This window comes from Mustela lutreola, chromosome 6 (assembly GCF_030435805.1).
Source record: "Mustela lutreola isolate mMusLut2 chromosome 6, mMusLut2.pri, whole genome shotgun sequence".
NCBI classification, from domain to species: Eukaryota; Metazoa; Chordata; class Mammalia; order Carnivora; family Mustelidae; genus Mustela; species Mustela lutreola.
The window spans coordinates 121,046,158-121,061,446 of record NC_081295.1 but is presented as its reverse complement, the minus strand read 5'-3'; the positions used below and the strand labels follow the sequence as shown (position 1 = coordinate 121,061,446).

General features: G+C 38.6%; 1 protein-coding gene across 1 annotated transcript; it reads right to left on the bottom strand.

Moving 5' to 3' along the window:
- Nucleotides 1-2,252: 2,252 nt before the first annotated feature.
- Nucleotides 2,253-12,303, bottom strand: LOC131834284 (butyrophilin-like protein 1). Its single transcript, XM_059178731.1, has 10 exons — nt 12,136-12,303; nt 11,398-11,531; nt 8,571-8,921; nt 7,495-7,776; nt 7,153-7,353; nt 6,610-6,630; nt 6,496-6,522; nt 6,284-6,310; nt 4,290-4,316; nt 2,253-3,631 (listed from the first exon to the last, which is right to left on the bottom strand). The coding sequence occupies exons 2-10, from the start codon at nt 11,477-11,479 to the stop codon at nt 3,108-3,110; spliced, it is 1,542 nt and encodes a 513-aa protein (XP_059034714.1). The 5' UTR covers nt 11,480-11,531; nt 12,136-12,303; the 3' UTR covers nt 2,253-3,107.
- Nucleotides 12,304-15,289: the final 2,986 nt, after the last annotated feature.

The window sequence follows — 15,289 nt, the reverse complement described above, 5'->3', positions numbered from 1 at the left end:
GTGTGGGTCTCCTGGAGATGATTTTTGTTTTGCTTTGTTTTTTTGTTTTTTTTGTTTTGTTTTGCTTTTTTTCTGTTTCTTTGTAGATGAAAATATCTTTATTTCACATTTGCTTTTGAAAATTTTTCACTGGGTATTAAATCTATTCTGGTATATTTTTTCCAGTATTTTAGGTGTTCTTCCACTGTTTTCTCACTTGCACTGTTTACAGTGAGAAATATTCTGTCATCTTTATCTTTGTTCTTCAGTAAATATTTTAATTTTTTATTCTGGCTTCTTTAAACCTCTGGTTTTAAGTAATTTGATTTTCATGTGCTACGTGTTTTCTTAATTTTTGCACTTTGAATTCATTGAACTTTGCTATAGAATGAATATCTGTGTGCTGTCAAAACACATATGTGGAAACCTGATCTCCAAAGTGATGGTATTTGGTGTTTCTACTTTGGGGAAATAATTAAGACATTAGGGCAAGCCCTTATCAACGGAAGCAGTGCCCTTATAAAGAAGACCACACAGAACTCCATCACCCCTTCAGTCATGTGAAGACACAGTGCAAAGACAACTATCTACAAACCAGGAAACTAGCTCTCACTAGACATCAAAACTGAAGGCACCTTGATCTTAGACGTCTCAGCTTCCAGAATCATGAGAAATAAATTTATGTAGTTTATATACCACTAAATCTATGGTATTTTTTAGAGCAACCCAAACAGACTAGGATAGCTTTTTTGATCTGGAGTTTATAATTATCAAATTTATAGTATATTTTTGGTCCTTATTTTGTGAAAAAAAATTTTTTTTCTGTTCACCTTGCTCTTCTTTTCAAGGACTTCAATTGCCCTTCTACTGGCATCTTTAAAGATTTCTCATAACTCACTAATACTCTATATTTTTAAAATACTTTTCCTTTTCTGTGTGTTTTATTTTGAATAGTTTCCATTTCTATGTCTTCAGGTTTACTGATCATTTATTTCTGAAATGGTTAATCTGCTGCTAACAATATCCAAGGCAATTTTTATCTAACACGTTTTCATTTCCATGTAAAGAAGTTGAATTTGTGTCTTTCTTTTAAAAGTCTAGTGAACTTGGGGCACCTGAGTGGCTCAGTGGGTTAAAGCCTCTGCCTTCAGCTCAGGGGATGGTCCTGGGGTCCTAGGATCGAGTCCCACATCGGGCCCTCTACTCAGCAGGGAGCCTGCTTCCTCCACTCTCTCTGCCTGCCTCTCTGCTACTTGTGATCTGTCTCTCTGTCAAATAATGAAATAAAATCTTTAATAAAAAAAAAAGTCTAGTGAACTTTAGGAATATCTGGAATATAGTTACAACTTTTGCTTTAATACCTTTGTGTGTTAAATCTAACACCTATATCAGTTCCATGTTAATTTCAAGGTATTGATTTTTTGTTTATTATGAGTTGGATTTTCCTGCTTATTTCCAAGCCTGGTAATTTTTTTTTTTTATATCACCTTTTTTTTTTTTAAGATTTTATTTATTTATTTGACAGACAAAGATCACAAGTAGACAGAAAGGCAGGCAGAGGGAGGATTAGAAGCAGACTCCCTGCTGAGCAGAGAGCCCCATGTGGAGCTCGATCCCAGGATCCTGAGATCATGACCTGAGCCGAAGGCAGAGGTTTTAACCCACTCAGCCACCCAGGCGCCCCAGCCTGGTATTTTTTATTAGATGTCAGACACTGTTCATTTTATCTGGTTGAGCTACACTCTGGCATGAAGTTAGAAACTTGTAAATAATTTGATCTTGCTTTTAAGATTTGCTCATCAATATTGGATCAGTTTTTAGCCTAGGTCTCATTATTCCCTGCCGTTGGGGAAAGATTCTTCTGGGTATTCTATCCTGTATCCACAGAATTTACCAGGTTTTTCAGTCTAGCTCATAGGAACATACTCTCTTCTTATTCCTGCTTAAACACTAAGTACTGTCTTCTGTTATCATCTCATTTGAATATAACAGATAGGTTTGATTAGATGCAGAAGAAGGGCCTTTCCTTACCTCTGCTGGTAGATATAATTCCCCAAAATATAAAATAGTCACTTCCCTTATTAATATCTTAAGCAAAGAAATAAAATGTCTCTCTCTTTTTTTAATTAGTTAAATACCTCAAAATGCTCTTACCTTTTGGTTTTCCCAGACCTTATCATGTTAACATCATCACATTTGTTAGAATTGGATTCTGACTGATACTTCTTTTTTAATTTCCTCAAATTATACTTGCATTTAAGATATAGATTAGCATGTATTAAATTATAATTTATTTATTTTAAAACATTTATTTATTTCTCAGAGAGACAGAGAGAAAGAAAGAGCACAAGCTGGGGGAGCAGCAGATAGAAGAAGCAGGCTCCCTGCTGAGTAAGGAGCTATGTAGGTCAGGATCCCAGGACCCTGGAGTCATGATCTGAGTCAAAGACAGACATTTAGCCAACTGAGCCACCCACGTGTCCCTCAACCTACAATTTAACTTTTCTTCCTCAACATTAGAAAATAGCACTATTTTGTTGCTTTTATTTAGCGTTACTATGAGAGAGGTGAAGAGGTTTATCTAATTTTTATTCCTCTGAATACTGCTTTAGCAGTGCCACTCAAAAGTGCTGGTCACTGAACTATATTACAGTTGGTTGGTGAACTATATTAACTGTTTCTTACAGGTTCTTTATGAGACTAATACAGAACTAGAGTATTATAAACATTTTAGAGCAAAGTGACAGAGTAATTTTAAGCATATTGAATCTAACAAGCTTATTACAGCTTGTAATTCTATCCATTTGTTTTTTGTTTGTTTGTTTGTTTGTTTGTTTTTGTTTTTGTTTTTGTTTTTACTTCATTTTCCCAGTAATTTTTCCTGGAAAATTATCAGTCTGTGGTATATTAGATATAAAACAAGAAACAGCATTTATAACAATAACAATTACAAACAAACAATTTTGTCTCTGCAATTAATAAACAGTGCTGGTCATGGGACCTCATGGAGCCTCAAGTCAAGAGGCCTCATAATCAGTGAACTTGAGGTCACACATCAGAACTGGCATTTTGGGGTTTATAGAGAATAGGCTATTGTCTTCACTGTGTAAGTTCTTCCACTAAGTCACTTAATATTGCTCATGTGGGGAGTGCTCCATGGATTTAGTGTTGAAGTAAGGATAGAGTGATCCAGTGAAGCTTTCCTGGGTAAAGGAGAAGATGTGGGTACCTTGAATCATGTCATAGAAAGAAATGTCTTTGTCTTCATAATCCAAAAAAATCACAATCTTTTGTGGATACTTTTCTATCTTGAGAACTTCTTTCAGGAAAATGCCTTGAGGGCCACAGATGAGAGCCCTGCATTTACATCCTTTCTTTTCTAAGACTCTGAATTTCTTTTTTTGTAGATCTGTGGATAATCCACTCTTGCCTATGAGCTTCTCATAAATGCCTAGGGTCCACTCATCAGTGTCCTTAATATCCACTTCCCAGTAATGTCTTCCTGAGGTGAAGCCTTGCTGATTTAGTGTGATAAGGTTGCAGTCCCATCTCTTATCACTAAGAGATAGATCCTGTGTTTCCTCTCTGAAGTTCTCTTTGCTCTCTAGGTCACAATTATTCCGATGGATTTCTTGATTTATCATCACATTGGCTGTGGGGAAAGAAAAAGGAAGGGAAGGGCCAACATTACATATTTTAGAAGGCTGTTGTGCAGGTGAAACCTTAGAGAAACAGAATCAAATAGTGAAAGAACACTTGTCCTCTGGATGTGTGTGTGTGCTGGGGAAGATGGAGCTATGAGGTGCTCTCACCGTGGGTTCAATGTTACTTATCTCACCTATGCTATTATCAGTGTCTTGGCAGAATGCAGGAGTGAGCTGTGACTTGCAGTGTTTACTTGACAATAGTGTTCTTTCTTAATTATATACAAATTAGAACTATGTTCTTTAATTAGTAATGGGCTCCATGTCAGCTGACCTCTTTACAAAGAGCAGCTAAGTTACTCTCATGATTTTGAGTACTTTTTACTCAGTTGGGGATTTCCTTCATAACCAAGTGTACCTCCCTTCCCCCAACCATAGGTGAGAAACCATGCCAATATATGGAGGTGTAAATACAACCAGAGTACCTAATCCTAGCATAATTCTCAGTCCAGGCCAAAATTAATGATCTTCATGTACTTCCCTCTCTTTACCAGAGTAGTGGTTCTTCTGTCTTTTCAAGTAGGAGATGATGTTAGGAGGGAAAAATGGGGTATCAAAGGGCAGGTTGGAAAGGGGTCCAAAGATAAAAAAAAAAAAGCCACTCACCAGGCTGGAACTTTTCCTTCCTCCAGTCTGAAAAAGAGCAATACAAACTGAGACTATGATGGAAACACAACCACAGAATGAAGAGGAGGGTCACACTTCCTTTCCTGGCGCGTTGCTGTTTCTTCTCAGCTCTCTTGAAACTACAAGACAGAGGGTGTACTTCCTCTGTGCTGCCTCAGATTAGAAATGATCCCCTCATTTGGCCCAGTGCTGAGGAAGTAAGTCTGGAGAACTCCTGGAGCATGATCTAGTGTTCTAGGCACCTATGCTTTTAAGACCTTTGTGGCACTCCTCATTGAGGATGAAAGCTATAAAGTGTCCTTTTATTTTACTTTATTATTTTATTTCAGGGGTTTTCCAGGCTATGGCCACTTAAGAGTAGAGTTTAAGCTTTGGACCAAGGCTTTTAAACTGACCTTTTTAAATGTTAATACTTGTAATCACATTTTTAGTATTTTCCTCCAGAGATAGACTCTTCATGAGGAATAGAACTACATCTGCCTCTGCCTTGGGCCACTTCTCTTATGGCAGGTCTTGTGATTGGATATACTTTTAGTGTCTTGGGGCACTAGGCAGATAAGAACTTATCCATAATTCGTGATGGTCTCTCACTTAGCTGCCCACTTCTAAGAAGGGTAGGACTCTATATATAGAATTGATGAATACATGAGTCAAGAGGGACTTCTGCAATCTCTTCATCTTATAGATAAGAAGGCTGAGTTCAAGAAAGCAAAAATGACTGAATTCCTCAGCTGTCATTGATAGAAGTGGAACAAGAACTTGTATGTCCTCATCCTTACTACACTTTGCTCTCTCCTCTAGAATCATGGGAACATTTTAAAGCAGCTCCTGAAGGAAAATCTTAGTAGAGGGGCACCTGCCTTTGGATCATATCATGATCTCAGGGTCTTGGGATTGAACTCTATGTAGGGAATCCCTGGTTAGTGGGATGTCTGCTTCTTCTCTCCCTCCTCCTTGCTCATCCTCTTTCTTTCTCTCTCTCTTTCTTTCACAAATAAATAAATAAAATATTTGAAAAGAAGAGAAAATAACGAAAAGAGAAGAAGAGAAAGAAAGGAAAGAAAAAATAGAAAAGAAGGAAAAGAAAAAAAGTAAAGAAAAGAAAAAAGAAAACTCTTAGTAGAAACTGTTTATCTGACTTTAACCCTTGGGAGGAGCACCTTGACCCTGTCGTATCAAAATACTTATCAGTCTGTGTGTAGTTGCCTGGTTCTTAGCTTACTTCCTCCAGTGGATTTCAGGGTCAGAGACCATGGATTATGCCACCAACATCTAGCACAATATCAGGCATATAAAAATTGCACAACTACATATTTAAGGAAGTACGCAGCATGCTTTTGAGGTCTAACTCTGTATTACACATGCACTTACACAGTCTTAAACATATGTAGTACATGGACACAGATATTAGAAGATATAAAAGAGCCAGTTCCCTCTACCACCAGATAAACAAATTTTTACAATGATATTAAAGTATTTTGAAAGTCTGTTTTTCAAGCTTTTCAAACATAAACCTTGTTCCTGTGTATTGAACTTTATTTTGATTTTTTCATATAGGTAAAATAAATAAAATAATAATTAATATCTTCTTCTTTTGAACTTTATTCACTGTATGGAAATGCTGCTATCCTATAGGGTGTCCTTTATTCCTCCTAAATCCCACCAAAATTACTCTGATTTCTGTCTCTTCATTCTCTATAGTGGATGGGTTAAAAATTCGTGTTGAGTCCTACTCTAGCCACGTGGAATTCACCAGTCAATAGTTATTTTTTCTTTATACTTAGCTGACAAACAATTGAATATTTGACCTTCCAAATACAAAAAAAGCTGTAGATCGATACCAAATAAATCTTCACAACTTTCAGGTGTGTGTGTGTGTGTGTGTGTGTGTGTATGTATGTGTTTATGTCTCTACTTATTATACTTGGAATATTAGAGGCACATGGCAAGACCTAATCCAGAAAGTTACTTACCAGGATAAAGCCAGGCCTTCTTCCAATCTAAAACAGAAAAAATCCAGTTTATACAAGGCAAGATATCCAGAGCCTCACATTCTTCTCCCCGTCCCTTGTTTTTTTTTTCACAAGTCATTATTAAATCTTTCAGTCTTAACCTCTGAAAATAGGAAGCTGAGAAAGTGTTGGACATCAAAACAATGAGGGGTATGGGAAACCCAGTCTCTTACCTCTAAGGTATAGTGCCTTTCGCTGTTCTGAAAGAAACAACATTCAGTGAGAGACCTACAACAGATGTGGAAAGGGGAGCAAATTCTACACAGGGCATAAGAAGTAAGACTCACCAAGCTCTGCCTTGAGGTTCTCTGAAGGAAGAGATATAAAATCCATCAAATTGGGTTTTAGCTGCTCTTGATTTCATGGAGTAGCTGAATGGATTCAATGTGGCCCACCATTAGGAGTCCCATAATTAAGTAGGTGGGAAGGACTAGCAAACATACATGTGGACTCTAAATGATAAGTGCTAGGAAAAGTTACATGGGAAATGTTATAGGGTCACTGAGGAAGAAGTGCCCATGCTTTGTGGGAATTCAAGCTTCCTTAGGTGTTTCAGAAGCTAATTCTGGAAGGAAGAATAGGAGGAGAAGATGGGGAAAGACATTTGCACAAGGAGAAACAACACCACAGTTTGGGTACAGACCACTGCCCACAACTCTCCAAGTTTCCCCCATGGTTTCTTCTTTTCCATAAGACTCCAGCTTTATGGAATTCTGGTACTCCATGTTTTCCTTGAGGTCCCCTTTGACAACTTTTATTTCCCTACCCACCTTATACAACCTGCACCCCCAGCTTCTCCATGAACCCTATTTGCCCTGGGGTCACAATACCTTTGGCCTTAAGTGCTCTTTCCTTTTCATTTTCCATCTGATATCTTTCACGAGATTCTCTTTGCTTTTTCTTTACTTCTCTTTCTTTGGCTTGATGTTTTTTCCAGCCAGTGTAGCTGATCCCAAGGAGAAAGAGCATCAGCACAGGGACTGTCCCAGCCAGGGCTGCCTTCCATGGGTCCATTCTGGGGAAGAAAGGCTCTGACACAGGCAAGTGAAGACATAGTAAGGACTAGCCTGGAGGCCATCCTGCCTTTTCTCCAAGGCTCCCTCAGCTCTCCTTCCTTCCTCCCTACCCTTACCACACACCCAACTCTGCTTTGGGTTTTGTGCCTCACTCACCAGGGAGGAAGATTGCAGATGCTTTCTCCTGTCCAGAGAGGGGATTCTGGATGGAACAGGTCACATTGCCCAGAGAGCTATCTGTGACCACAAGAGATGCTTCCACACAGAAGAGCCCATCTTCATCCTGGGTCTGAAACTCAGAGAGGGACTGTAGATTCACTCCCATCATGTCACTCCACTGCACCCTGGGTTTTGGGAACCAGCCATCTGCAGAGCACAACACTTGGATCCCACCATCCTCAGGTCCCATCATACGAACAAGAGGTGCAGAGCCCAACCCTAAAGAGAGAAGGCATGTTTTTTTTTTTTGTTTGTTTGTTTATTTATTTTTAATTTATTTTCAACATAACAGTATTCATTCTTTTTGCACCACACCCAGTGTTCCGTGCAATCCGTGCCCTCTATAATACCCACCACCTGGTACCCCGACCTCCCACCCCCCCGCCCCTTGAAAACCCTCAGATTGTTCTTCAGAGTCCATAGTGAGAGAAGGCATGTTTAAGGCCTGGAATCCTTTGGGGCTCAGGAGTCCCTGAGGCTGAAGGCCAAAATGCCCTCACTAGACTGATAAGTAAACTGAAGCTCAGAGGTCAATAAACCTCTCACAGTGAATGTTAGGGCAACCTGTGATTCGGTTTTGAAATCAGCTTGATGCCTTTGCACTATACTGAGACTAAGAGAGCTTGGAGTCATAGCAAGGAGAGAGAAAAAAGGGTACAACTGAAGTTAGAAAAAGGAGTTTAAGCCTTTAAGTTTAAGCCTTGTCTTTCTCTACTGAATGGATGAAAATGAATATCTGAGAATGTCAGTACCTGTCTGAATTAATACAGTCAATTAATTTTCTGGGGCCTTTTAGGATACAAAAATATATTCAGAAATATTGCCTTTTTTGATGTTTAAAAGTGAATAGAGCATATAGTCTTAGCATCACTGTATGCTTTAAGAAATTGACATTCTGCAAGGTAAATTAGCATATCAATATATGGAAGATCATAAGAAATGCCAGGTTAGGAAACCAGACATCCTTTTTCTCTTTGCTTCACACCAGGACACTTAGTGCCAGGTAAACATACCTATAACATGCAGCTCCACAATAGCCTCTTGGGAGCTCTGACCATCCATAAAATGACACCAGTACTGGCCATGATCAGAGGCACGAACATGTTGGATCAGCAGGGCCACACGTCCTTTGTTGATGGAGTCCCTCATGAACTCTGTCCTGCCACGGTATTCCAGCATTTGTTCCCCACCTTGTTCCTGTCCATTCTGGTACACAAACACAGCGGGGGAGAGTTGGTTTCGGTACCACCGAATGTGCATGTGGGCAGCACTCTGCTCAGGGGACAGCTGGCAGGGCAAAGTGGCATCTGCCCCTAGTAGAACCATGATGGGCTCAGCCGGTCCCTTCACCAAAAACCTGGACACTGCATGAAAACCAAAGACAGATTGGGGAAATGAGTGAGGGCGGATGAAACAAAAGACCCATCTGCATTTCTTTCTTATTTGCATTGTTTTATATGTCTTAAAATATATATCTCATAATAACTTCTTCAACTATATTCTCCAGAGGTAACAACTACTGATAGTTTGGCATTTGAAAGGACCGTTTTCTATGCATTTATTAATACTATTTATGTGTAAGTTATGTAAAACCTACAAAAACTAAATAAGAGATTTATTTAGAATTAAATGAGGCAAAGTAACTTTTTTTTTTTTTAATATTTTATTTATTTATTTATTTATTTGACAGAGAGAAACCACAAGTAGATGGAGAGGCAGGCAGAGAGAGACAGAGGGAAGCAGGCTCCCCACTGAGCAGAGAGCGCGATGCGGGACTCGATCCCACCACCCGGAGATCATGACCTGAGCTGAAGGCAGCGGCTCAACCCACCGAGCCACCCAGGCGCCCCGAGACAAAGTAACTTATTAAGCAATTATCTCTTCTTTTGGCAGGAGAGGAGCAAAGTTACTTCTCTCCACACTCATCCCTTTCTCTCCCAACACACTACTCCTAAAAGAATAAGTAGCCATTTCTTTTTTTTTTTTTTTTTAAGATTTTATTTATTTATTTGACAGAGAGATCACAAGTAGGCAGAGAGGCAGGCAGAGAGAGAGAGAGAGAGAGGAGGAAGCAGGCTCCCTGCTGAGCAGAGAGCCCGACGTGGGACTCGATCCCAGGACCTTGAGATCATGACCTGAGCCGAAGGCAGCGGCTTAACCCACTGAGCCACCCAGGCGCCCCTAAGTAGCCATTTCTGATTAAAGATTTAGGTTCCTCTGTGTTGAGGGGTGAGGAAAAGGATTATCAGTGTTTTATATCAAAGTGAAATGTAGAATTTATAAGGTTAGGTCGCTTTTTAATTTTTTAAAAATAACTCCGAATGCTTAGAATCATAAGGAATAGTTTTTCATAAAAACTATTTTCTTGAGAGGATTTAGAAGCCAGTGGTTCCAGGGCTTAAGAACAGGGCAGTCTTTATCAGAGAAGATGGTTGGATTCCTGGGTCAGAGAAGGAGGAGGCTGCAAGCCAAAAATGGGGACTTGGCTTAGCTTTGCTAATCTCCTTTGTCAAGTCACTTAAAACATCTGTTTGCAACTTACTTTAGTATAGAAATCAATAACTAAAAGGTGACTGATGCCCCCGTGCAAAACTTGCACCGGCAGAGGCCAAAGATATTGTGGCTCTTTTGAATGGTCAGAGAATAAGGGCCCACAAATGTAGTGACCCTGGAGTGGGAAGAATTCAAAAAAAGCATGGCTGTGAAGGGGCCCAGGAGTGTTGCATACAAATGGCAAGGCCACGTGGGCTTAAAGGAAAATTTCCATGGCCAGACTGTCCCAGAGAATGTGGACCAGGCAGTCTTGGGCAAGGAGCATGACACTGGCCATTAGGCTGGATGAAGGCTGTGGTGTCCCTTCTTTTCTATTTCTGTGTAAAACCCAGAGTACTCAACAGATACGTGTTCTTAGTTAACTGATACATGGCTACTGGCTATACATGTTCTATGAGTCATTTAATTTAGGAAAGGGTATTTGACATTGCTTATATCTACAATGCTGTATAAAAGTTACTCTATTTCACATAAATGGAATCACTACATATCAATTTCCATTTTAGTACATATAATTTAGCTCTATTGTTTTTGACATTGCCTATACCATTGTGTTTAAGCTTTTCCTGTATCAGGGTAATATTTATATTGCTTCCAATTTATTATTACTATAAACAGTCCCACAATAAACATTTAGTACATTATACATATACACATGAGAGAGCTTTTCTTTATGATAAATTCTTGTGGAATTTCTGAGTCAACATGTGTAGAAATCAAACATTTTAGTACTCCCTGCCTAACTGACATCAAATTAAAGAGATTTTAATGAAAAATGTCATTATTATAATCTCATAGCTGGTTTCTCTCCAAACCTTGAGTCTGAAAACTTTATCCTGAGAGCCTTTTCTATTTTATGAAAGAAGGACTCAAGTGCCAGAGAGGGGGGAAAATGATTTGTCAAAGAACATAACCAGGGATTCCAAATTTGTTGTACTCATACTTAGGTTTTCTTGGCAATGTGAACATTATAAAGTATATTTTTACTGATACTGCTTCACTGAAATTAAGCAGGCTAAAATCACCCATAGTCAATAAAGATTTAGCTAAACATTACAGCTATAGTTTTATAAAATCTACCCAAAGCAGTAGGGGTGTGTATCAGTCACATTCTTAGCCAGAAAATTCCAGTATTCTGTTGGCACAAACACAGCTACAGTTTCCCCCAATATAACTGTCTTTGAGAGGAACTACAAGACAATTGATGAATGATCAAGTTTTTTCATCATCTGAGAAGAGCCGTTAAAAACAAGTGAATATATAAAGAGAAGGAGAGAGAACACTGACCTGCTGAGCACCATGTAGACACCTGGAGAAGGAGGAGAAGGAGGAAGAAACCAGCAGGAGAATAGTCTGTAGAAACCACCATCTTCAGAGCAGAAAGTGAAAGCACGAAATGTTCACTCTGACAAGGAAGTAGTCTGTAAGAGAAGGTGGTGAGAAAGACACCAGAGTGAAAACTTTGGGGGCGGGGGGGAGCCTCGTTCAAAGATTTACTTTTATATACAGTTTTTTGGCTGTGCTTCTTCACAGACTGCTACCAACTCCAACCCTCCCCCAATGGATTTTCCCTCTCTCTCTTCTTTCTGAAAACCATTTTCCCTGTAGAAAACCCTAAACCACTCTCTTGTGTCCTGTGGGCTTTCTTGAAATTGAAATCGAAAAGGAATTCCTTTTGAGAAGGAAGACAGACACAAAATTAGACACTCCTATTGGCCAATCTAACTTCTTCTTTCTTGCCTTCGTTCATTGATTCATTCATACATTTACTTATTTATTTTTACTATAAACACTCTTGTGGCTTAACTCCAGCAACTCCAGCTTAACTCCAGCAAGAGAAGAGAGTTTTCTCACTGTGTGACCCAGAGCTCAAACCCTTTTGTTTTTAGGACCCACAACTTCCACAGACACACCTCCACATCACCACACATTTCTCTCTCACCATCCAGATAGGGCCAGGAGGCTTCCTGGACCTCCTTATTTCCTCAGTTAAACTACAAGTCCCAGCTCCAGAAACATGGGTACCTGGTTGTTCTTGTGGTCAGAATCCAAAGGTGTGACTGCAGGAGCTGGGAATATAGGTTTCTAACCCATCCCTGGACTGTAAAAATATTCTTAGGAGGGGGGACAAACAGGGCTACCAAAAGACATCGACATGTGAATGCTTCTTCTAGAATGGGTCCAGTAAGAAAGTCACAGGTGGCCTGCAACTCTTGCAGTTACTGTGAAAGTGGAGGTAATAAAAGTCATCCTAGCGGACTTTGGGCTGGGTGCAGCTCTGGAAATATAGGAACCAGAGTGCACTTTGGTCAAAAATGCTTAGTGTAGCTTCTTCCTCCTACCTGCAAAGGGCTGAAATCACATTATTCAGAGAGGGAGAATCCTATTCTTGTGTGATATTCAAGGATGTTGGTCATCCCAATGTTTAACTTACAAAGTTAAATGATTTAGGGAAGAACAGAAGAACAAGAGATACAAGAGCTTTCTCCTACCACGCCCTAATTGGCTTTGGAAACTGTGCAGGAGAAAACAAGAGGTCAGAAATGGAGGGTTCTGTGCTATGAGAAGATTAGGGCTGTCTTTCCAAAATCTTAGGGCTCCTAAAAGTAAAATGGGAATAATAACACAACTGTATAGTCTTAAACATAGAATGTGCTCAAAAGGGATTTCTTTCCACTTCAGATTTTTTCCAAGTCCAAGACCTGTTTTTGCACGTTACACGAGGTTTACAGATAATTAAGGACACAAATAGCAATTGCATAAATATTAGCATATAAGTCACTAATAGTCTGGTCAAAGGGATACTAAAATCTTAAATAAATATTCTCTAGAAACAATGAGGTACATTTGACTTTTTAGAAATCATATTTATGAAAATATAATTTGCATACAATTGAATGTATGGTTTTGAAATGTACATTTCAATGAAGTTTACAAATGTTTATACTCATGTAACCACCACCTCCCTCAAAATATAGACCATGTCTGTTTGCCTCTTGAAAATTTCCCTCATCTTCATTTTCAGTCAACTCATTCCAGGAAAAACAAACAGTATTCTGACATAAATCACAATAGCTTAATCTTGCCTATTCTAAAACTTCAAAAACAGTAAAAATAAATTGTACAGTATGTGCACTTCTGTGTTTGGTTTCTTTGGATAAACAAAATGCTTTTTGAGATTCAACTGTGTTCTATTTGTCAGTAAATTTAAAATTTTTCATTGCTGCATAATATGACATTGTTTGAAAACAGTACATTCTGCAGTTCTCTTCATGGCTGCCTCCCCACCTTACTCATACCCTGCTGGCCCACTCAAGCCCTCTCCTGCCATGCTGGGCAGCCCTCACCACTGAGGCTCTTTTGTCTCACTTGGGCTCCGACATCCACCTAATAGTTTAGTCTGAAGTATTTGGGAATGAGAGTGGAACACTGAAAATAGTAATGTAAGTGTTAAAGTTACTATTTGGGGCGCCTGGGTGGCTCAGTGGGTTGGGCCGCTGCTTTCGGCTCAGGTCATGATCTCAGAGTCCTGGGATCGAGTCCCACATCAGGCTCCCTGCTCAGCAGGGAGCCTGCTTCCCTCTCTCTCTCTCTCTGCCTGCCTCTCCATCTACTTGTGATTTCTCTCTGTCAAATAAATAAATAAAATCTTTAAAAAAAAAAAAAGAAATTATAAAAAAAAAATAAATAAAGTTACTATTTGCCTCTTGTTTACTTTGAATTTTGTGAATATGCTTGTGTGTATATTCTATTCTAAAGTATAAAAAGATTAACATACATTCCAAAAGAGCTAGAAAAATAAATGTGAAAAATTCACATTAATATCTTAGATATTTTTCCCAATAATAGAGAATTGTTTGGGGAAAGTCAGTTAATCTGTGGAGAATATTTTAAGGGAATTACATCATAAAAGCATTCGTGTGTTTAAGGAGAAAAGTGAAGGGAGAGGGAAAAGGAGCTCTTTGATATTATTGACTTCAAAAAGCAGTTTTAAAATAGCATAAACAGTATTGTCTTATTTGCTTAAAATATGACAGGTTAAACTCTAAAATCTGAGTGATACAAATGCTGATTCTATTTTTTTTTATTTTTTTTATTTTGCTTATCTCAAATTCTCAGATTTCTCTCACATGAAAATGTAAATAATATGAATATGAAGATTTTTTTAATGCAAATGTGAAGCACAATAAGAAGGATTCATTTGTAGGAAATTCAGGACTAAAGAAATAATTCACATTCTTGGGAGTGGAAAACTAACTTAAAATAATAACCAACTAGAAGGGTCAGATACCAGAGTAGACACCTCTACAGGTCAAAATATTGGTCTAGAGCGCTGGGTATTGCATCAAAGTGTTGAATCACAAAACTGTACACCTGAAGCTCCTACTGCACTGTATGTTAACTAAGTGAACTGTAAATAAAACTTAAAAAAATACATTGGGCTAGAAAAATGGGGTTACTGGATGCTTCCAGAATATGATACTTTAAATCAAAGAGATAACACTTAAGAAACATAAGTTTAATTAAGCATACTAGATCCAGAGCTTCAACAGTCATTTAACAGGTTTTCTGAACTGGGAAGCAGATTAGGGGCCAGAATCAGAAAAAGGACACTTCAGAAAGCATTAAATTAATGAAGAAAAAATTCCATTTACATATAAAATTTTTTAAAGTTTTAGAACTACATACAAACAAACAAAAAAGCCCAAAGTCTACAGTCCAGAAAACCCATTATGTAGAAAAGAAGAAGAATCAGCTTCCATCATACATCTGTCACTTTGGATTCAATACTACAAATATAGCCTTTACATTCCTGAGTAGAAATTAGAATAATCTGGGTACCCTCGGTGGCTCAGTGGGTTAAAGCCTCTGCCTTCGGCTCAGATCATGATCCCAGGGTCCTGGAATCAAGCCCTGCATCCAGCTATCTGCTCAGCAGAGAGCTTGCTTCCCTCTCCTTCTCTCTGCCTGTCTCTCTGCCTACTTGTGATCTCTCTCTGTCAAATAAATAAATAAAATCTTAAAAAAAAAAAAGAAATTAAAAAGAAAAAAGAAATTTTAAAAAAAGAAATCTAAATGATAAAATGAACATCTAAATGTAAGGACAAAAGGAAAAAATTTCTGGACCAAGAATCAGAAATTTCTGCCTCACAAAACTTGTCTTACGTAAAGAGTGAAG

Bases quoted from the DNA above. Each gene is read 5' to 3' on its own strand.
- LOC131834284 (XM_059178731.1), bottom strand. From the start codon at position 11,479: ATGGTGGTTTCTACAGACTATTCTCCTGCTGGTTTCTTCCTCCTTCTC. The intron at 6,523-6,609 runs GTGAGTCTTACT...TGTTTCTTTCAG, and splicing joins GAACCTCAAGGCAGAGCTTG to AACAGCGAAAGGCACTATAC. The intron at 3,632-4,289 runs GTGAGTGGCTTT...CTTTCCCCACAG, and splicing joins GAAGGAAAAGTTCCAGCCTG to CCAATGTGATGATAAATCAA.